General features: G+C 33.9%; 2 protein-coding genes across 6 annotated transcripts in view; both read right to left on the minus strand.

Annotated features, from left to right (window-relative positions):
* Positions 1 to 1,895: 1,895 nt before the first annotated feature.
* Positions 1,896 to 12,958, minus strand: NDUFA12 (NADH:ubiquinone oxidoreductase subunit A12). Its single transcript, XM_039358192.1, has 4 exons — positions 12,805 to 12,958; positions 11,678 to 11,760; positions 10,378 to 10,465; positions 1,896 to 3,274 (listed from the first exon to the last, which is right to left on the minus strand). Exons 1-4 carry the CDS (start codon positions 12,891 to 12,893, stop codon positions 3,094 to 3,096), a joined length of 441 nt encoding a protein of 146 aa, XP_039214126.1. The 5' UTR covers positions 12,894 to 12,958; the 3' UTR covers positions 1,896 to 3,093.
* Positions 12,959 to 13,457: 499 nt separating this feature from the next.
* Positions 13,458 to 24,238, minus strand: part of NR2C1 (nuclear receptor subfamily 2 group C member 1) — a 42,313-nt gene continuing 31,532 nt past the window's right edge. For all 5 annotated transcript variants that reach the window (XM_039358134.1, XM_039358136.1, XM_039358137.1 and 2 more), the window contains 6 exons: positions 22,964 to 23,129; positions 21,508 to 21,629; positions 20,171 to 20,310; positions 18,186 to 18,323; positions 17,092 to 17,197; positions 13,458 to 15,629 (listed from right to left, as the gene is read on the minus strand). In XM_039358134.1, the coding sequence (XP_039214068.1) occupies positions 15,455 to 15,629; positions 17,092 to 17,197; positions 18,186 to 18,323; positions 20,171 to 20,310; positions 21,508 to 21,629; positions 22,964 to 23,129 (847 nt within the window). In that variant the 3' untranslated portion in view covers positions 13,458 to 15,454. The remainder of the gene's footprint in view (positions 15,630 to 17,091; positions 17,198 to 18,185; positions 18,324 to 20,170; positions 20,311 to 21,507; positions 21,630 to 22,963; positions 23,130 to 24,238) is intronic.

Below are 24,238 nucleotides of genomic sequence, written 5' to 3' on the forward strand. Positions count from 1 at the left end.
GCTTTGATGATATCTAGCCAACATGTTTTTGGTAGCCTTGTTTCCGTTTACCACTGACCATTCAGAGCATAACTACCTTTTCCAGTGAGTTTGAGCATATGACATGACTGAAATAAGACAAAATTTAGTGATTTTGCCTCACAGCAATATGCATGAGTTTATATGCTCCAGCACTTGTCATCTTTGTGATCCAAGGAACGAGTCTTCTCCAACACCACAGCATAAACAAATAGATTTTCCCGTCTGTTTTTTTCATGGTCCAACTTTCACAACTACAGGTAGCCATAAAAAACACAAGATAGTCCCTGACTTAGGATCACAATTGAGCCCAAAATTTCTGTTGCTAAGCGAGACATTTTTGAGTTTTGCCCCATTTTATGACCTTTCTTCTTCAGTTGTTAAGTGAATGACTGCATTGTTAAATTAGTAAGATGGTTAATTGAATCTGATTTTCCCATTGACTTTACTTGTCAGGTCACAAAAGGTGATCACATGACCCTAGAACACTACAACCATCTTAAATATGAGTCAGTTGCCAAATGTCTGAATTTTGATCATTTGACCATGGGGATATTGTAACGGTCATATATGTGAAAAACAGTCATAAGTCACTTTTTTCTATGCTGTTTTAACTTCGAATGGTCACTAAACAAACTGTTGTAAATCAAGGACTATCTGTGGTGTAGATTAACCTTCATTTGGTTGCCAGGCCAATGTCTTTGCTTTTCCATACTTGATACATTTAAAATACATATAATATGTATGTATTTAATATATTATATTCTGGAGTGATATGTTTATTTTTATCATATATAACAAAGATGTCTTTATCTGGCTGGTCTCTTTCAAAAAAGAATTGTGCCCTTTTATTTTTTAAACTCCTGATTTTTTTCCTATTGCTTCTCAGGCTGCAAGGAACCGGAGGGGAGGGATGGAGACAATGAAAAGTTAACAGCCTTTACCAGAGGACAGGTACACCAGAGCTTGATAGCCAGCCATCAGTTTTACTGGACTATATGAAATACAGGGTTAAGTGCTGGTTCAGCTAAATGTAAATTAGAGTTGAGTGTCAAACTCATATACTCCCTCCTCTGGCACAGCTATGAAAGAACTCTGATTTTTTTGTATTCAGTGTAGATAAATCAAATTTTGTTATACTGTCTGAAATAAAGCAAACAATGGTTAGTTTTAGCAATTAATAGGTAAGTCAGAAAACTGAACTTGAAACATAACTTTTAAACTGTTTCCATTAACTTATTAAAATTAATCAATTTAGGATTCAAATGAGACAAAATGCAGCTAATATTCAACAAAACTAGTATGTACCTTGAATACTTGTAATATTAATCTTAATTCTCTAAGCAATAATATGGAGATAGGCTTAATTGTATACCACATCTACCAACTTACCCAAAGGGCAAGGTTCTGAACTAGTCCTCAGCTTTTATACAGATTTATACTTAGGAAAATAGCTTATTAGAATTATTAAAATGTATATACAGTTGCAGAAAGAATAGTTTATATAACAACGCACCAGATACATCCTCAGAAAAATATTTGAATATTTAAATGTACCCAAGAAAAACAACTAGGACAGAAATTATTATTTTCATATTTAGCTTGAATAGATCTAATGAAAGAACAGAATGGGCATTATTTGGTTATAACTTTACAACAATATGTTAAAATTAAATCAATGTTAAATTCTGTAAGACAAAATGACAGCAATGGAAGGAGGACTTTCTAAAGCACTGAAAAGGGCTTACACAAGATCTTTTACAGGGCAGAGATGACATTAGCTGAATAAAGTCCTAGCAAAAGGAACATGACTCTGGATGACTTCTTTATTTATACTTCAGTCACAATGCTCTATCAAGGGGAAAATATTCTAAATATAATATTTGATATTCATTTATTTGATCAATTTTGATGTAAACATTCTAGTTCAGAATTTAGTAACTAGTGTAAGTTTTGAATATACTAGTGACATTACCAAAACATAAAAGTTCTCAATTTTTACACTGCTGATTCTTTTAGGTATTATAAAACTTTAGACAAATCTCAAAAGCAAGTTAATCTGCAGCACTTCACAACATCCTGCACTGAACAATAGAATTTATATTCTTTCCAAAGTCAGATGAAAAGTGTAAGAAATAAAATGACTGATTTCTTATTAGACTATACTTTCACTTTATTGTATTCACCTGGGTAGTGTTAACATTGGACATTCAACAGACACCTATATTTTATTACTTTTTTTGGTATGGTGTTACAGATAGAACCAAGATATTTTCTGTGGTTCATCTATCTTGTAGGTTAACTGACTGTTTTACACATTTATATTTGTTTCAATACTATTTTATGACATGTTTGAAGTTAGTCCATAGCTGACATTCCTCACTTCTGATTTAGTCTCTGAGTAAGGTTTTTAGCATTAGTTTTTCCTTTGCACACTGTGTAACTTGAAGCATTTCTACATCTAATTTATATATCCAATAATTTATATATCCTACAATAATAGAGATCCATTAATCCATGTTTCCATCCATCTGGTGAGGACAGGAAGAGTAAGTATGATCCAGGTTCCATCAATTCAACAGGGTGTCTTCTCAATGGCAACCCCCTTCATCCTTTGAAATGACATCCTTAGAGGGAGCTATACTACCTTATGTAAATTGTTGAAAACTTGGATTGTTTTTCCAGGCCTTGGAACAGGCGTGTGATATGATAAGCTCTATTCTTGTTTAACCTTATGTTGTTTTCTTGTAATTATAGGCTTCCCAAAGTTATTGAGGAACTGGGCACTCTCAAAATTTAATTTATTTAAAAAATGATTGTAAATTTATTATGTTATATATGTGGTAATATTTTGTAACTAAAGCCACTGGATTCTACCAGACTCTCAATTCTACAAAACTATTCCACAAGCATGCACCTTTACAGCATATATATTCTGTTTCTGCCCACTGATTACTCCGCTAACTCTTTCTCAACAATATTTTGATTTCAAAATGTTTTTAACCAAACTCTTTATTTTAAATAAAGACATACACCAACAATCTTTTCTTTGCAAATTACTATGTTCTTTTTCTTTCACTTGCTAGGTGTAGATGGTGGAACCCACTCTTGTATCTTCTTACGTGTTGTAGAGTATGGTACATACTGTTTGGGAGTACCACTTTCATTCATTTTATGATTTTGGAAAATGAATTTACGACTCACTAGTGGATGTGTAGTTGGTGGGTCTTCTGTCATACAGTGAATCCAACGATGCCTTGTAAAGAAAAAAAATACAATAATAAAGATTTCCTAGGGACATATATTTGCACACATAGGTTCACAACAAATTAGGTTTTATGGGCAAGATTTACACTTCCTAAAACATAAAAAATAGTTACATTTTAAAAATCATCGATTCTACAACAACAATCTAAACATGCACCACCGGCTCAGCCACCACCCTCCCCTCCTCTACCTGGACTTTCAGTGCAAGAGGTTAGAGGCATAATGGGAGAGATTGTAGTTCAAATGAGAGAGGAAATGACTCAATTTGTTTCACAGATTAAATCAGAAATTAAATCTGATCTCAAAGAAGAGATAACGGGGATAAAGTCTAAATTGCAAGAAAATAATAATGAATTACGACAAGATATACTGGCAGCTGTTTCAGGTTTGGCTACTGTGGTGGTTAAGCTCGATGCAAGGCTTGAGGAAGTGGAAGACAAAGTTGACTCTTAGATGACAAAATTCAAGACGTGGAAAGGAAGGTGGACTCCTCACAAGAAGATATTTTGATGTTTCAATACAGACAAATGGAGTATGCTCTGAGGATTAGAGGCCTCAAGGAAGATATGAATCAAGATTTGATGGAGGTGGTTCTTAGTGATCTGGCGCTGGCTTTGGATATGGATAAAGGAGAATTACAGAGAGAAGTAGAAAAAATTTATAGACTCAACTCCTGGATTGCTAAGCAGAAGAATTTGCCCAGAGATGTGGTGATTTACTTTACAAAGAAGTCCCTGCGGAATGAGATTATACAAGTTTTTTACAACAAAAGATTTCAGATTGCCGCCCAAGATGTCATCATTCTAAAGGAAATCCCATCTAAAATTTTAAGAAGTAGGAAAGACTTTGCTTTTTTAACCAATGAGCTTAAAGCTAGATCGATGCCATTCAGATGGGAAATTCCGATGGGTATCGTTTTGAGCCATGCTGGGACACGTTACAGATTGAACACAGTTGATAAAGCTAGAGATTTCTATACTTCGGTCCTGAGTGCAGGCTCAACTTCATCTGGTCGGAAATCTTTGAGTGCTAAGGAACCTGAGCAGCAATCTGAGGCATTAGATTTGGTTTCCGCAGGGATGATAGAAGTGGCAAAGCAACGCCAAACGGAGGCTAAAGAGCAGAGGATGACTCGTGCAGCTTATAAGCGTAAAGAGAAAGAGCAACGTAAAAAAGAGCCCAAAGAGAATTCTCCTGGAAGTGCATCACCGCCGGTGGGAGGAGCAAGACCCAAGAGTTATGCAACACACGCAGCTCTGTCAGAGTTTGATGGTGTCTTCTCCAGGCTGCGTGCCAAGGGAGATGGCAAAGTTTTTGACCTGGAATGTTAATGGATTGAATTCTCCTCAGAAACGGAAAAAAATCTTTTATTATTTGAAACAACATACCAATGATGTTATTTGTTTACAGGAAACTCATATTCTACTTAAAGATCAGAAATATTTAGTTAATGCTCGTTTGGGATCTCATTTTATATCTCCTGCACCTGGGAAGAAAGGGGGAGTTGTTATATATGTCAAACAAAACCTGCCAGCTTGTCTGGTAGAATCAGATCCCCAGGGGAGATATGTGATGATTGAACTTGGTATTTATGGTAAGAAAGTACTTATAGTTGGACTTTATGCTCCAAATCAACAACAGGAACAATTTTATAAACAGTTACACCAAAAAATAACTTTGCTTGATTATAGATCGGTGGTATTAATGGGTGATTGGAATGGTGTCTTAGATACACAAAGGGATAAGAAAGGTTCCTCTCCTTTTCTTAAACAAGCAAGGCTACCTAAAGCCTTTTTTGATATGAAAGAAGACTGGGAATTAAGGGACTATTGGCGGGAACGTAATCAAGAGGAGAGAGACTTTACTTTTTTTTCTGACAGACACCAATCTTTTTCAAGAATTGACTTTTTCTTGATTACCACGGATTTGTATAATAAAGTAAAGAATGTAAAGATTTTTCCTAGATCACTGACGGATCATAGTCCAGTTTGGATGGAGTTGATTCAAGAGAAAGAGGAAAGAAGATCCTGGAGAGTTAATGAAAATTTGTTTAGACAAGAGAAGAATGTTCAAAAACTAAAGGAGTGTTTAAAGGACTATTTTGCTTTGAATATGTATAAGGGGACTTCAATGTCAATGGTATGGGATGCAGGTAAAGCATTTATGCGCGGTGTTTTGATAAAAATGAATAATTTTTATAAGCGAAATCAGATTCAGAAACGTAGAGAACTTGAAGATGAAATTAAACTAAAAGAAAGGGCTTTGATTCTAAATCCTTCTGATGAAAGTACTAAAGAATCTGTAAAGTTATTAAGGTCACAATTTAATATGTTGATAGCAGATCAAGCTGCAACCAATTTATTATTTATGAAACAAAATACATTTTGTAATGCTAATAAGCCGGGGAGATGGTTGGCTTATCAATTAAGAAAGAAACAGAGACTGAGAATAATAGAGAAAATAAATTATAAGGGTAAACTAGTTTCTCAGAAGGAATTAATTAAAAAATCTTTTTTGGATTATTATCAAAACCTATACAAATCTACTAATGTACAACTGTTAGATATAAATAAATATTTAGCTGAGGCAAGTTTTCCTAAACTGACTGAGGATCAGAAATATGAAATTAATGGTTTAATTACTAAGGAGGAAATTGCCTCAGCAATTCAACAATTGAAATTAGGGAAAGCACCGGGTACGGATGGGTTAACAGCTGTTTATTATAAAGCTTTAATGGAGGAGATGATTCAACCATTAAATGATCTTTTTAATGGTATCTTACAGGGTTTAGAGATTCCTCCTTCATGGCGTAGTGCTTTTATATCATTGATTCCAAAGGAGGATCAAGATCTTACTTTACCAAAAAACTATAGGCCTATATCTCTTTTAAACGTGGATTATAAGATATTTGTAAAAATTTTGGTAAATAGGCTTATGAGGGTGGTGCATCATCTTGTGCATAAAGATCAATCAGGGTTTATAACAGGAAGGTATATGAAAAACAATGTTAGACAAATTATTAACTTATTAGAATACTTAGATAAGAACAACCAAGTTCCTGCAGGGCTCATATTTTTAGATGCTGAAAAAGCATTTGACCAACTGAATTGGCATTTTATGCTAAGAGTAATGGAAGAAATGAATTTTGGTGAAAACATATTACAAGCCCTTAAGGTAATATATCAAAAACAAACAGCACAACTTATTGTTAATGGAGGTTTGTCGGAGGTTTTCACAATAGAGAAAGGTACTAGACAGGGGTGTCCTTTATCGCCATTGTTGTTTGTTTTAACATTGGAAATATTATTGATTAAAATTCGAGAGTCTCAGGAAATTAAAGGAATATATGTTAATAAAAAAGAATATAAGTTGAGAGCTTTTGCGGATGACTTGGTTGTTACTTTGTCGCAACCTGATTATTCTGTAGTAAACTTATTACAGTTGATTCACCATTATGGTTTGGTCTCGGGTTTTAAGATTAATGTAAATAAGACTAAAATTTTACCTAAAAATTTGTCGAGTCAGGAGAAGCAGATTTTGGTTAACTCGACGGGTTTTGAGATTGTTAATAAGGTAAAATATTTGGGGGTGATGCTGTCTGTTTCTAATGCAAAACTATTTAAAAATAATTATGAAAGGTTGTGGGTCGGGGTACAGAAAGACTTGAAGAATTGGGAAAAGCTGCAATTATCCCTCATGGGAAGAATTGCAGTGATAAAAATGAATATTCTACCCAAGTTTCTTTTTTTGTTTCAAATGTTACCAATTTTGAAAAATGAGATTAATTTAAATGAGTGGCAGAAGGGTCTCAATAAATTTATTTGGGCAGGGAAAAAACCAAGGGTTAAGTTCAAAATTATGCAAGACTTCCGTGAGAGGGGCGGACTCAAGGTACCAAATTTGAAATTATATTATGATGCGGTGGTTTTAACATTAATTAGTGACTGGGTAAATTTGACAAATTCTGAGATACTTTATCTAGAGGGATGGGATTTACTTTATGGGTGGCATGCCTATTTAATATTTAATAAAAAAATAGATTGGGCTTTTAAATCTCATATTTTAAGAATTTCTTTACTTAGGATTTGGAGAAAATATTATAAAAGTGATTTTAAAGTACCATTATGGGCTATACCTTGGCATGCGATAGAAGGAATAAAAAGAGGGGTTAAAATGGATATGGTGTCTTACAGACAGTTACTTAAATGGGATGGACAAAACTGGCAATTAAAATCACGGGAAGAATTAGCACAAGAAAATTTTACTTATTCTTGGTTTCAATATAGGCAACTACTAGATAGATGGAAGATGGATTGTAAGGTGGGTTTCCTTAGAGAAGATGAAAATCTTATTAAGCAACTGAAGGATCAAAGACAAACCCACATTAAGAGAATTTATGGGGTTTTAGTTGAATTGGACTCAGAAACGGAACTAATTAAAGATTGTATGATTAGATGGGCGCAGAACTTTGGTGAGCCAGTTTCATTGGACACCTGGGAAACTATTTGGGTGAGAAATGTCAAATTTACTCAAGCACAGAACTTAAGGGAGAATTTTTATAAAATGTTTTATAGATGGCACCTTGATCCACAAAAAATGTCTTACATGTACCCTGACGTGCAACCTAAATGCTGGAGATGTGGTTATAAGGAGGCTTCTTATTATCATATTTGGTGGTCATGCAGAGAGATAAAAGCATTTTGGATCAAAATATGGTGGAATATCCAGAGAATTTTTAGAAGGAGGGTAAAATTTACTCCGCAATTATTTTTGTTAGGTATTGTTACAGATTGTGATACAAAGGAGGTTGTATTGATGTTAAATTTGATCACAGCCGCGAGGCTGTTAGTTGGACAATATTGGAAGAAGGAATCTTTGCCTACATTGCAGGAATGGTTTTTTAAAGTAGCTTATCTGGCGGAAATGGCAAAGATTTCGGCTTTCTTAAAGCAACAAACGCAAGAGAAGTTTTTTGCTATCTGGGACAAATGGATAAAATTTATACAATTTAGATTGGGTATACAAAAATATCATATAGTTTTTTCATAAGTTTTATTTTTATATATATTATAGATATCTTTTTTGTATATATAAATATAAAGTTTTTAATTTAATTTTTATTTTTTTTTATTGCTTAAGCCTATATTCTGCTCTGGGAAGCTCAGGGGGGGGGAAGGGAGGGTTTTTGGGAGGGGTGTGGGGTGGGGTTTTTTTTTTTTATATGTATTGTTTAATTTTCTTTTTTTTCTGTATATGTTGTTTTTTGTTTTGTATTGTTCTTGTTTTTTTTGTAAAATTTATAAAACTTTTAATTAAAAAAAAAAAAAAAATCATCGATTAAATTTTACATTTAATAAAACTGAAGTCCTGGTAATTGAGTATAGTTGTCAATAAACCAAGCACAACTTTTCATCATTCAACTATCTTGATAAAGCTAAGGCTACAAGATTTGGGCTGTAAATATTACTTAGTTTTATAGACCTTTCTGTTGCCAATGAACAGTAATCAGGAGTTTTGAAGTACAGATGCAATAATCCAAGAGAAACCTGCTTGTGACATGATTAAATAAAAATACGAAAGGTCTGACAAGGAAAAGCAGGGAAAAAAATCTCTTATTTATACCATTGACTACATCAAGGATCCAGAGTGACGAGCTTATTTTATTTATTGTATTTAATTTTAAATTCTCAGTACTGTTTCCCCATGGAAACAAAAAATTAAAGGTATCTTTTTCCTCAGGCTTCAGTGAAAGACTAAAAAACACAGGCCTGCTTTAACCAAAACTTTTCTTCCAAAGTTTTTAATATGCAAACCTTAGAAATTAACATAATGTAACATAAGTACTAAGCAAACCTTAAAAAATTAGAACAAGTTCTTACAAGAACAAAATTAAATAAAAGCAGCAAAATGATAATTTTTAAATAAGCATTTTCCTCAATGAAGTAATGAGAAAATGTAATATTTAATATATTCATAAAATATTCATGTATTTAAAACTTATCATGATGATACAATTGAAAATATCCAACAGTACAATATTACAGAATATTTAATGAAGACAACCTTGATTAAAAATGTAGGTATTAATATATATAGATTTTCAAAGCAATTAGCAATTTATATATTGCCAATATATGAGGAATATGGCAAAAAAAAATTATAGGCACTGTGCCTTATTTCTAAGGCCTAAGCTAGGCATTATTTATTTAATTAATTTGTACGCCACCCATCTTGCCAGAAACAATTCTAGGCAATCTATAGACATTCAATTAAAATGTACTAAAACATTAAAACAATAAATAAGGATCATAAATTTAAAATTCAACTAAAATAAAACTAACCAGGATGGAGAAGGAGGAAACAAAGTGCACACAGAAAGGAAGTGGGATGTTATTATGGTAAATTTGCACAATTATTATGGCAATTGTTTGGACTATTGGCGCTTTCTCTCTCTCACGTACACAAATCTAATTTAAAAGAAATGGAAGACAAAATTTTAGTATTTTCTGAATCATATTTCTTTTCCATAACAGCCAAGACAGGCAATGGAATATTGTTTTTTATTCTAGCAAACTTTTTGTAACATGTTTTTTCAGATCTTATCATGATAAAATACCCAATAAGGGCATTTAATTTTTCCACAAAATGCTACTAATCACTCTACAGGTACATAAACAAAATTCCAAAGACACTGGTCAATTTCCAGTAATAAATATGTATTTATAGCAATGTTTGAACCTAACACTTTCACTGATCTGATGTAACTACAGCTGCTGAATTATGTGCTATAGGAGATCTGGTAAAATATAGGAAGTTCAAAATATAACATAGAGCATAAACCACTTCTTATTCCAGATTTATTTCTGGAAAAATGTCAGTTAACTTCCTGGATAGCAGAAAGCAAACATGACATTCTGATAATCCTGAGAAAGTTCTTAGATCCATAGTAATACTGGTAAATGCTGGTAAAGGGTTAGAGACTGAGGTATGGTTTAAAAGGCTCAAATCAATTTCTTTTATAAACAGAATTGTTCTGAGATACCTGTTAATAAAAAACATAAATAAATGTATGTATCAAACCATCTGATTTACCATTCAGGAGGTATCATGCTTCCATCTAAATCCCAGTATGTGTTCTTGCCATCCATTTCTGCAGTATATATGACCCACCTATGACGACCTTAAAGATAGCAATTTAAAAAAAAAAATATTAGAATTTTAAAAAGGATGAGTGTATGTATGTTACTTTATTAATTCTCTTAGAGTTACACAAAATCAAGTTTTGTGGCTATCTATATTTCTGTTGTCAATTTTGGGAAGGACTAATTTGACATGGAAAGAAAGAGGATAATTAGAAACCAAAAATCATTCACATTTACAGGGTTTTTTTAAAATAGAAGAATGCAGGACAACATATGTATCTTTACTATGACTTCTTAGCAATTAACATTTTAATTTAGCAATTTAAATAACTATTAGTAGTTTCAAGTGGAATTACAAGCACAAATACCTATTGGTTTCAATAAGATAAACTACTTGTTTATACTTCTAATTTTGATACAAACTATTCATCATTTTCAGATTTACAAATCTGGAGCTTATACACTTAAGACTGAATTTCCCTTAGCAGTTTTATTTGCATGAAAAATGTACAAGCACAATATTTTGCAAATTACTAAAGAACCCGTGATCAATATGTATGAATTATTCTTCTAATTAAATTACGGATCTGTGTCTCCCTGATTGTTTCTACCTTTCCTATCTGACCCCACAGGAAAGCATGTTGTGGATTCCATTGGTTAAGTAGTCTCACCACGAAGAATCCAAACAAGACCCCTTTCTGCCTCTGGATCATCATCCCTCTTGAGATTTGGTTCACCCTCATCCTGTGAGCCTTTTGCAAAGTCCTGAAGATCTGGTTCAATGTCTAAACCTGCCCCCTCCCCCCGGATTACTTTAGTAATTGTATATTTACTTATTTTAAAATTGTAGGTTGTCTCTAGAGTTAGGATATGAGATGGGCAACCATGTACAATGAATAAACAAATGTTTAAAACATTAACATTGTTTATTTTTCCATGCATGAACTTTTTTTTTTTAAAGTAACATTACTTCTTCAAGCCAAAATAATGCCAAAAAAGCAAGATCAACTTCTGAATTAGACATCCAAAAGACTGTATACTATTTAACCCATTTCTAAATATCTTTATTTCAGCAAAAATCCAAATTTCTGTTGTGGCATCAGTAACTTCTTATTGCTATTGGTTTTTTCTATTTAACATCAAACTGAATTAATAAGACACAGCAAAAACAATACTTTCATTGTTGAAAAATATGTTAAATAATCCAAATTCTTTAGTAGAATAAGCTCAAATAATCCAATTATCCTTACCAAAAAAGAATCTTTTGTCTTCATAGTACTTGTTTCCATACTTATCAGTTCCTACTAGAGTACCAATCTTCAGATCATTGACCCTGTAAATATCCAAAATAAGATAAAATCTTCAAGGGGTTTATAGCTATGTGACAATCTACAGGCTTTGCATGCAGAAGGTCTTGAGTTTAACCTCTGCCATCTTCAGATAAACTGTGAAAGTCTCCATCTGAAAGCCTGGAGATTACTGTTAGATAAAAAATATAGAAAACTACAGTATAAGGTAGCTTTCGTTGGTTTTGCCTTTCAAATATCTTATTCGGGCAATCCAATGGGTAAGAATTTTTTTCAGTTGCTGCTCCAAATAAATAAAACTATTAGGGGAAGATGAAAATAAAAAAATATATATTACATTAATATTATTTATTACATTCTTAAAGCTTACAAATAACATGCAGAAGCATTATTTCTGCACAACTTGCTTGCAACTAGACAAGTTATCTGCCAAATGAGTTTAGTCCAAACAGTGTTTTGGGCAGCAGCCTGAAAAATTATTCCCAAATAATTTTAATTAACTATCTGTTCACCTCTATGTGACTAAAATACCTCCGCTGTATTATTTAAACTATTGTTATACCTTCCTTTAGCACAGCACCAATGAAACCACCAGCGCAAATGTGTTTCCTAGTCCAGTTATAGTAACCTTGTTAAAAAGCAAGGTCGAGAGGCAAGAAGCAGTTCGAAGTCAGAGCTAGGGCAGAGTGACTGAATGAAATCTGGATCTCCCAAACCTTGCATGGCGCCATAAACAGAGCCCCGTCTTTTCTGGGATTACGCCACAGTCAAGAGGAGCCCAAAGTTAGAGAAAGCTTCCCAAAAGTGACCTTCCCAACAGGCTTTGCAGTCATTATAAGGTCGCCCTAGTTCCCATCCTCGAGGAAAGCCCGCTCCGGACATCAAAAGCCAGCTTCCCCTCGGCCCTTTTCTGCTTAACTCACGAATTTCTGGAAATATTCTTTCCTCTAACTGTACTCTGAGGGTCATGTCATTCAACCCTGTGAGCCGCATTCTCCAGCAAGGTGCTCCCCAGCTGGAAAGGACCGCCCGCCCTCGTTCCTCACGTTGGCGCTACCAGCACATTGCACCTGAGTAGCTGCCACATAACGCCACGAATGCCGCCATGTCCACCGAGCTGTTGCAGCGCCCTCTTGAACACCTGCACATATTCCGCCATTTTCCCTATTCTCACGGAGATCCGCCCCTCACTTTTCCGCGCATGCGCTGCAGCTCCTTGATTTTGCAGATTCAAAGGGGAAAGAAAACTTCCGTCTGGCGCGCGTTTCTCAGTCGGCTGTGTATGCAAAAGGCGATAGCCTCAATTTTAATGCACAATTTAGACCAAAGCAATTCATTTCCTTGACAAAATTGAATATGAAAAGAATGAAATTTAAACCATTGGGTTATATAACTTTTATCTCGCCATTTTATAACATTTTCAGCTCCAGTATTACTCAATGTGTATCAAACTCAGATTATTTCTGTTGTGCTTTCAAACTTGGTACTATATATCTCAAAACAGGAAACCAAATTAAATTGTATAGAAATGGGGGAAAGTAAATTGATGTAAAGTAGCGAGCAATAAATAGCTGGAAAAAAAGCCTAATGAAGAGTCAGTGATCATTCACATACTAAATTTCAGCAAAATGTTAATTATAAATATAAATTACTGTATATTTAACTGTAATATTGATGTATAGTTTGCCTGAACTTTTTTTTAAAAATGAGATTAACAGGATTCTATAATAAAAGTTAAAATTTATTTTTTAAAAATACAGCCAAAATAGAATTTACACTTCTGAGTTTAAAGACATTTACAACAGTATATTACACAATAAGGTAGTAATTGGGACATTATGATGTGTACACTATAAATGAATCACTAAAACGAATGAAAAATTGGAATGGAATTCAGAAACAATTTCTACTGACTGCAGAACACATTTACAGACGCTATTTAGGGAGATGTGCCATTCAAATGATTTTTAAATATGTTTTAAAACAGGTCAAGTTATATATGTAAGATGTTGGAAAAGTACATCAAAAAGCTACCACAACTATAGATATGATTAATTTCTGCATGTGCCCAAGTGTATGCATATATTTGTGTGCATAAAAATTAACTAGTTCATTATTAGGTGTTTCATTATGAAATATATAAAAGATATCCCTTTGTATTCAAATAATTTTTAAAACCTTGAAGTAAATAATCTTACCTGTCACATTACATAAACCCCTTTTTATTAATTAGAGCCCATAATTTGATAGAGGTGATTCTATTTCTGATTAAGGATATCTAAAGTAAAGGTAAATTGACGGAACACCACTGTATCAGTATCCCTGATATAGTAATATATTGTATTAATGCTCAATTACCTATACTAAACAATAACTAAGGAAAAACCACACTTTTAATAAATCTGAAAAGTGCATTTGGAAAAGTTTTTAAAAGCTGAAAATACAAAGCAGCATACTCAAACATGGAAACATAAAATATGAAATAATTAGGATTCTAGTGCAATCACTGCTATTTGGGAACATATCATTTAGTATGCAATACATATATTTAATCAAGTTTACTTGTTTATTCACTTATTGCTTTTTCAGTATTTTTCTAATTTTATCTGATTTTTTTTTAATGAAAGCCTGGAACTTAAATCTTGAAGGATCCAGAATAAATTCATTTCCAATAAAAGTGGTAATTTTATTCGGTAGTGTACTGTGGAAAAATTCTTCTCCCATCTTTCACTTTCTCTATGTTCTTCCCAAATTTGCTCCAGGTTTAAGATAAGGGAGCAAACCTGAGCTACACAAGGATATAGAAAAGGAGACAGAAAATATACTTTGCAAGCATTATTGCTCACATAATATTGGATGTGGCTGAATGTCTTGTTTCACAGAGTTGCATACAATGAAATTCAATAACTTCTCCAAATTTACCTAGATACATGTGGATAAACATTATTAAAGCATAATCGCAATAGCAAATTATTTTGCATTTATAAATAACAGGAATTAGGAAATAACAATTCTTGATGTAATTAAAATATCTAGGGTTTTTTTTTACACTGAAATTTTATTGACAGCTGATAGAACTCTGAACATAATTATTTGTACTTCAAATTAATCTAAATACACAAAAGATGTAATGACTGATTTGGGACACTAACATGAGATAAAGCCCTGTTTAAATAACTCGAAAATCACCTGTTGCTGAACAAAAAATTAACTTCCGAAAAAGGCAGCTGAAAGTTATCCAGAACTAAAACTTTGTCTCATCAGAAATGAAAGCAGACATGAAACTGACAAGAGTAAACTTGTAGAAACAAGATACTGAATCCAGAACATTTGAAAAAGAAGTTTATTTAACCTAGTATCAGGTTGAAATGTTTTAATGAAACTTCTCTTTATCAAAGGTTAACTTATGTGTATTTGCTTGGAGTTCACAAGTTCCATGTATAGCTAAGCTACAAAAATAGGATGAACTACACTTCTTGATTTTCACTAATTATCAGAAATGTACAAAGTTCTTGAAAATCAGATAAAAGGAAAGTCATCCTGTACCACTGAAGATATTCCATTGTATTTTCCAAATGAATTGCTAAAGAAGAATTAGCACCTTCCTTTATTGTTTGTGCTATGCCTTCACAGGAAAACCTTGTTATCTCTTGGAGATAATGTACATTTAAATCACCACGATTGCCATGGTATAGATTAGAAACTGGTTAAATGTTCTTTTTATATAGTATGACCAATTATTTGAGAGTTGTAGTCTGCAGTCTCCATTCGTAGAATATATGGTATGATACTGTCAATCTGAACATTTCCAATTAATCCTGCAAAAAACAGTTCTTCTGTGATAGCTGCACTCATCAGTCTTAAGGCCGGCAATCTGAGAAGTAGCCTAGAGAGCCTGGAAGACAGATTTGACAAACAGTGGCACACTTTTACAGGTACAGACGAGATTGATTTTTAGTACCTTCAAATATTAGCAAAACATATAGTTTTTCAGCAATAAATGCTAAATAAAACATTATTCATATTTTTCATAATACAATCCTGTTGGCAACTCCAGCTAAATACCTCATTTCTGGAATTGTTGACAGATACTATGTGAGGATCTCCTCCCTCCCCAGATATACCTGTTACTTTTAAATCTCTACATGGCAAGGGTACAGGATATCTGAGGAGCTGTGTCTCCCAAATGGGACTAACCCATCCCACTCATGCCAGTGGAAGAAGCCTGGTATGGATCCCATCAGCTAAGGAATTTCAGCAGGCGGGTTCAAGGAGAAGAGACTTTTCCGCTGTGGTCCATTGCTAGAGAGGACTACCACTGGAGCTGAGAACTGCTCCCAGCCTTTTGGCCTTCTGGGTATCAAAACTTGGCTTTGCCAATTGGCACAGGATCACGAGAAGGACGTTCACCATTGGAGAGGTGGCTGATGGGATAAGACGATTTCATTCACGTCCCTCTGACTCTTGGTTCTGATTTCATTATAGTTTTAAAATCATAATATGTGTAGTTTTAATGTTTTCATTAATTATTTTTTTTACTTATTTTATAACTTGTAAGCTTCCCAGAGTCACCTTATACGGGTGATGGACAGCTAATAAGTAAGTAAGCCTAAACAGCCTGAGACAATAAAATCCTGGAAGATGGTTTTTATGTTTTCTTTGTAGCAACAGAGGGATCTGTTTTGCAATATAGTTAGTAGCTGTACTTACTAACTGTATCATACAGAAAACCAAGATGCTTAGAGGAATGCCACACTGGCAGCAGTACGGAGATTTAGACTTCCTTCAGGGATTATTTACTAGGGGGAAAAAATCTAACTAGTCCAAATCTTAACTTTATAAGATCTTCTTACATTAATAGTAATTGATTAAAGGATATGCTATGTTTTAAACCTTTGTTGATTAAAATATTTTTGTGCTGTAGGAAAAAATGTTCAAGTGAACACAATATTGCCTGTGACAGGCAGAATTTCTACAAGTAGTACTAAATTTGAAATATTGTACAAAGTATCTGACAGGTTCTTGATCTGTGTACACATCAATGGCACCATGTAGTTTTTTATACTAATAAACATTTAAAATGTGTAGGCAGCCCTACAGTTTTAATTTTTTACTAGACTATATACAGTCAGTATCTTTACACCCTATTATTTTAGGGGAAAATCAAATATGAATTTAAATTTATATCTACTATTCATTTAATGGTATTCCTGGAAGAAAACGCAACAGGATAACACTATAGCAATATCACCCCACAGTGAAGATTAAAAAAAAAAAAAGCTTGAAGTTTCTTGAACAAATTTTAAAAGAAGCATTTAAAAAAACTGGAAACAAATATTTGTTCAGATTCTACACACCTGTAGGTATCATCTGGATATACTTTCATTACATAATCCTGGAATTCCATATATGCCTTTTCTTGACAATTTTCAATCTGCACCACATTTTCTAAGCCTGGATGATCTAAAATAAATCTATAGTTATATTTACTTCAAATAACACAGCTATAAGAAGGGTGCAACTAAGCATATCTTGACAAATATTTTGATTTTAAAATTGTTCATCACATGTTGAGAATTAGGACTGTAACATTTATAGTGACTTTGCTGAAATAATAACATTTTATTTGAACAGGTAGAGAAAATGATCAGAATTCCAAATCTACTGAAGTGAAAAATGCTCATAGTCGTTGTGTGATAACAATTATATTACAAAATTGGTGCATTCCTTCCAAGATCCATCCAGAATAGAGGACAACACTCTATATTAACTTAAGCTTCCTAGACATCATGGCAAATTTCCAAAAGAGACCCTGCCTTCCCAATAAAAATTAAATAAACATTTTGTGAGATTTTGACAATCTAGTATAAAATCATGTAAGATTTTATTTGAACGGCCAGTTTCAGTTTAAAAATGACTCCAAAAACATGTTACTGGGACATACATATTGTCAGATTTCTCAAATTGCTGTACTTCAGCATCATATTCATGTAAGAATTCAGCATCAATCTTGGACCACATTCACAGCCCACATACTGATTTAAAGATGACTGAGACATCCATGTATTATTGTTAATTATTAGATTATATCTATGTATTGATAAAATGAAATATTAACAAAAATGGATGATCTCAGACAATGTATTTATAGAAAAGTTAACTATGGCACAAATTATTTCCCCCAAGAAGAGAATGTTTCCACCCAAAATATATTCAAATATGTCTGGATCAGATTTATTTGGATTAGTGTAATTTCAGGTAAAATAGCTAAGGACAATTTTTTTTATTGTTTTAACATAAAGGTAATTTTTCAGCATAAGAATACGATGCTAAGATAAATTTAGTTAAAGCAGCCATGCATAAGAATTTATATATAAGGAGGCAGCTTTTCTGTAGGCCATATTTTCACACAGAACAAGGACAAATGCTTTAAATTCATCTGTTTACATACCAGGACTGAAGAGGACAATTGCTTTCAAATAAGCATATTCATAACCATCAAGACAAAGCTTCACCATGCTGTTGCAGAACTCCTGAAGTTTGAAGATATGCTCCATCACTAGCTTTCCTCTATCTGCTGACAACTTATCTACATTAATACAAAACAATAAAAAGATTCTTACTAATTTAGAATTTTAAATATTTTAAATTGAAATAAATTTTAAACCAGATAACCACTATTATACGCTCAGTCAGAAAATAGTTAAGTACACTTTTCACAAGCTATGTAACAATAATGTTTAATATTCTGTCTGCAGAAATAATACATAATTTACATATATATTCTGTTAGAATTAACCAAAGTCTCAGCTAATTCATTGATAAACTAATATCAATTAGATTGAGATGCGCAGCTATAGAAATGGAATAAATAAACAAATAAATAAACAGATGAACAGAAATAATGAATGAATGTATGAAATCATATATAAGATAAGTGTGATAGGAAAGTGATATAAAAATAATGGAATTATACTTGTTTATACATTTACTCTTTTCCTTTCAATTCCATCTTTTATTCATCTCCTTTTTGCATATATTCAAGTATTTCTAAATAATAATACATCCTTATATTATGTTTTTTCTACACTATTATATTTGTCAAAAAAAAAAATTACCAGCCTGCCCAGGGGAAAATAATAAAAAATAGATTTTAAAAGATACTATCTAGCCCAGGGGTCTGCAACCTTAAACACTCAAAGACCCACTTGGACCCATTTCCCAGAGAAAAGAAAATACTGGAAGCCGCAAAACTTGTGCGTGCATGCGCATGTGCATGTGCGCGCAAGGGGGAGAGAGCTTCACTGAAGAGTTTAATTAAAAAGAAATAAAGGCTGCTGTGCATGAGTTCTATTTCTCTCTCTCTTTCCTCTCTTTCTCTTTCTCCCTCTCTCTTTCCTCTCCCTCTTTCTTTCTCTTTCCTCTCTCTCCCTCGCCCTTTCCTCTCGCTTTCTCTCTTTCCTCTCTCCCTCTTTTCCTCTTTCCTCTCCCTCTTTCTCTCTCCCTTTTTTCTCTCCCTTTCTCTTTCCTCTCCCTCTCCCCCCTTCTCTCCCTCTCTCTCTCCCTCCTCTCCCTCTGTCCCCTTTTCTCTCTCTTTTCTCTTCCTCTCTCCCTCTTTCTCCTCTCCCTCTCTCTCTCTCTCTCTCTCCTTTCCTCTCCTCTTTCTCTCTTTCCTCTCCCCCCCCTCTCTTCCTCTCTTCGATCTTCTGCTCACCTGGCAAGCTGGCTTCAAGCTGTTCTGCAACAAGTTGATTTTTATTGGGCTGGCTCTCTCCTGCCCGTCCTGCTTCCTGCAGAGACGCAGCAAAGACAGGAGCCCCACCCAATAAGCTTGTCAGCTCGTCGGAGAACAGTGTAAGGCCACTCTCTTTTTTACACACACACACACACACACAGAGAGAGAGAGAGAGAGAGAAGGGAAGTGCAAATGCCTCTCTCTGTGTCTGTCTCTGCAAATGGCAGAGGAGGCTGGGAGCTGCAGGGGAAGGCTCAAAGAGCAGCTCCGGAGCCGCAGGTTGCCAACCCATGGTCTAGCCCAACTAATAGATTAGAGATTTACTGTTCTTTTATTAGTCAGGTAATGGTGACTATTTCCTATTTCCTCTTATTTTTATAATGAAATAGTGCCATTTCTATTTTACTGAGAGTGAAAGCAGCAGTGGCATGAATGCACTTAAATACACACTTATAAATTCAGCATTATTTATATTACCACAGAGTACATTAAACTTGACTGATTGCTACTAAAGATGAAGTTTAAAAACTAAACAGATTAAAATGGAAGAAAGAAAAAGAAGGAAAAGGTATATGAGGCAAAAAGAAATATAAGAAATACAATTAGATGCAAATAGGCCTTAAGATTTCAATAGCAAAAAAATAACACAAGTTACTAAGACCACCCATATCTATGTACAACCCTGGTAAGAATATATTTACCTTGCTGTAAACTATTGTGAAGATGATTAACAAATGCTGTTAAGATTGTTGCTACATTCATTACTTGTGAACACTGTGCCAGACCAAGTGTAAAAAGTTCATTCCAGCAGGCTTTTACTAATGATATGCTATTGTCCTGCCTATTTAAAAACAAACAAAACCCAGAATTATTTAATGAAAATATCTGCTTCAATTCAACATGTGCATAACTCTGTTATGCAGTCTTTCTTATTATATAAAGAAAAGTTCCAGGCATATTTTTAATAAAATGTGTCTCATCAATAAATGTAGTGCAGGAATCAGGGAGTGGAAAAGAGATGGTGGCAGTTTGGTTATTGGTTGGTTCACACACATCATACAATGCCATAAACAATGTTTTATAAACTACAATGTTTGGATTCATATAATCAAACCAAATCAACATTATAGTTCAGTATCAATGCATTTAAATCCATCCAACCAGCCATATGATAAAATTCTTCTCCACAGAATACTATATTTAAGATGTTACTCAGCTGTGTGGTACTAGTTCAGTTGGAAGTATCTAACACGATAGAAAATGAAACTGAAATGCTGAGAAAAGCCAATGTTTTATAAAGTGTAATATAAAGTGTATATATAAAGTGTAATATAATTCTGTGTTATAAAGCAAGCTCAATTGGAAAAATTCTGCTCTTCTTGTTTCTAAAATAAAGGCCAGAAAAACAAACTATGGCACTATGCCTTTTTTCTCATGTATAATACGCTATAAGAATAAAAATTACAATCAAGCTTCAGGGATTTTATTTGGTCACGGCAAGTGCATCATCATTGTCTGCTAAGCATAATCAATAAGATGTAATTATGACAGTTGTGTAAAATAAGCAAAGTATCTAGAATATTCTGGTCATAAAAGTTCACTCTGTCAAGAAAAATTGAAGGAGAGGTTGGAAGCTATTGGAAAATGCTTAGGATGACTTTAAGCAATGCCACTGAGGCTTGCATGCTGTCCTCACAACAGAAAAAGGTAGGATCTTGCATAAAATGTTTGGCCAACTATAAATGCTTGACTTTGCCAGCTAAAAATTATAGATTTGTAATTATCCATTCAACATGCAATTATATTAGAATGATTTAAGCTAAATATTTTGACATATTGCCAAGAGAAATATTGCTCAGAAACTTGATTATCTAATTCAGGGGTGTCAAACTACCAGCCCACAGGCCGGATGCATCATAGTGAAACCACGCCGACCCCATTGCCAGCAATGGCAAAAAAAGTCGTGATACACTGTGACACATCACGTGACGTTGCGAGTTTGACAGCCCTGATCTAATTCAACTTTTTCAGTACTTACCCTAAAGCTTGAAAGGAAGGAATTGAACGGGCCCAGTGCATAGATAAGAAAAGCAATCTGGATGCTGATTCACAAATATAATGAACATTCAAATATTCAGGCATAGGTGAAGGCATGGTGAGCTGTCAGAAAAAGTTTTTAGAAATGAACTTGTGTAAGTGTGTGTGTTGTATTTCAAAGCCTAATATAGTATCAACAATACCAATATTCTCAATAATCTGTCTCAGAGAAATGAATTATTATAAAAACTTAATGTAAATATTTAAATATAAATTTATTTCTTTCAATAAAACTATATTAAGAGAGAATAAAGAATAGCTCATTCAAAACAGTTTACAGAATAAGCAAGTACTGTCCATGTAATTTCTCCCATTTCAATATCACTGTTAACTTAGCAAAGATAAAAATTTGTTTTTCCTTCTAATCCAGGGGTGTCAAACTGCCAGTTCATGGGCCAATTGCATCATATGGAGGCTGTGCCCACTGCAGCTCCGGCAATGCAAAAAAGTTGTGATATCTCGCGACATGTCACGTGACGTGGCGAATTTGACACCCTTGTTCTAACCCATGCTTATTTCCCTAAATTCTCTGTTGTGACCCCTTGCACAACAGATTTGGGAAGTCCCAACCTCCAGGCTTTCTGAAAAGCTGTTATGACCTGGCTTTTCCCTCGAGCACTAGGCTGAGAGATTACAAGTATCCCAAATTAAGTCACATAATAATGGGAGACGTGTTTTACATTTAAAAAGCCCATAATTTTTAAATTCTACAAAAAACCTGAAATTTATTTACTGAGATATGTTATACTGGTTTTGATATGTGAAATAATTCATTCTTTAGCAGCATATTATTAAAATTCATCATTAAACCTGGTTGGAAAAATCAAAATAGTCACATCCTATTTAAATTATTTACACTGTTTTAATTTCACATCTAGTAATATTAGTCCACAGACCCCTCATGGTGGATATTTAGTATCCATATCTATTAGAATTTCTATTAAACCATACTATTATGTTCATTTCCTGCAAAAACATCAATTCTCCTTACTGCTAAATGTTCTCTATTGGTACTCCTTGTTTAACGACTGCCTTGTACAACAACTATTCATAGTTACAGTAGTGATAAAAAGTAACTTTGTGACAATTCTGCCATTTATGACCTTTGCAGGTCTGTAAAGCAAACAAAAGATGAAGTAAGATCACAAGCACAGTAACAATTTTACTTAGTGGCTGCTCAACTTAATGACCAAGTTGCTGGTTCCACTTGTGATTGTTAAATGAGGACTATCTATATTGCACAATTAAGCAATTGTATATATTCTCTAGAGCTGTCAGCCATTCAAATTGAACTCAAATACATTCCTCAAATATTAAATGTATATAACCTCAAACTTTAAAATAACCCTTACAGAAGTTAAACAGCAGAGTTATAAATAAATGCATATTTTAAGTACCCGGAAAGCTACATGAGCATCGGTAAGTAGTGGGCCTTCTATTTCAACAATATTTATGCCTGCTTCTTCTCCAGCTAGATGTGCACTTGCTTCCATACTTTCTGCAGAACTTGGACATGAGGTACTTTCTCCTGGATTTAATGCTTTTGCAAGAGTATCAAATGCCCTATAAACAATACATTGGACACTAAGATTAATCAAGTACGAAAGGCAAAAAATACTTTTAAAAAGTTATTGATTCAAAGAATACCAATTAAATTAAGTTTTAAGAGGAAAGAAATAATCAGAAATGAGTTTCCAGATCCTAAATTTTGAAGACCAAACCGGTAGAACCTGAAGATGCAATTTATTTTTAGTACAAAATACTGAGGCGTGAGCCACAAGCAGCAGGATGCTGATTCAAACAGTTCATTCTTATTATCTGACATGCTTACAGTCTCAAAGTTCACTCACTCAATATTAAAAAGAAAGCTATTACATAAGTTTGAGTATCAGCATATACTTAAGATACTCTAAGAAATTCTGGGTCATACCTCCAGGAAATTATCAGAATCATAAATCAACTTCAATCTATGATGCAAGGTTCTGATTTTTTTTTTAATCCTAGTTAAGCATAGTTAATTAATTCAAATATAAATTGAAACTATTGTTAATTAACCCACAAAATAATGATTCGAGGCACTCTAAAAAGACAAGAATGCCAAAATAATGAAGCAAGTGGGCATAATACTCATGCATCTATCTCCTGCTCGAAAAGCAGGTGGCAGACATGACTAGGAGAGTTTTTGCCCAGCTCCGGTTTGTGCACCAGCTGCAATCTCTCCTGGTTTATGACTCCTTGCGCTCACTTACTCAAGCCCTAGTCATTTCTCATCTGGACTACTGCAATGTACTCTACATGGGTCAAAATTCGTTCAGAAGCTTCAGCTGGTGCAAAGTGCAGTGGCGAGAGCAGTCTTTGGGGCCCCTAGGATGGTCCATATTACATCTCTGCTCCACAAACATCATTGCCTATCGATCTACTTCTGAGGTGTGTTCAAGGTGTTAGTTATGACCTTTAAAGCCCTTAATGGCATAGGTCCGGGCTTGTACTCATGACAGCAGAAAGGCCTATTACAGGTCCTGTTGGTTACAGAACTCTAACTATTAGGATCCAGAAGACCCTTCTCTGCAGCAGCACCTGCCTTTTAATCTTTAGGTAGTATCTGCCCCCACCCTCCTATCCTTCCAAGGAGTCTGAAGTCTTGGCTCTGCTAGTTGGCCTGAGGATCCAAT

Source organism: Crotalus tigris, unplaced genomic scaffold (assembly GCF_016545835.1).
Source record: "Crotalus tigris isolate CLP2741 ecotype Arizona unplaced genomic scaffold, ASM1654583v1 scf7180000019004.2909048, whole genome shotgun sequence".
Taxonomy (NCBI): domain Eukaryota; kingdom Metazoa; phylum Chordata; class Lepidosauria; order Squamata; family Viperidae; genus Crotalus; species Crotalus tigris.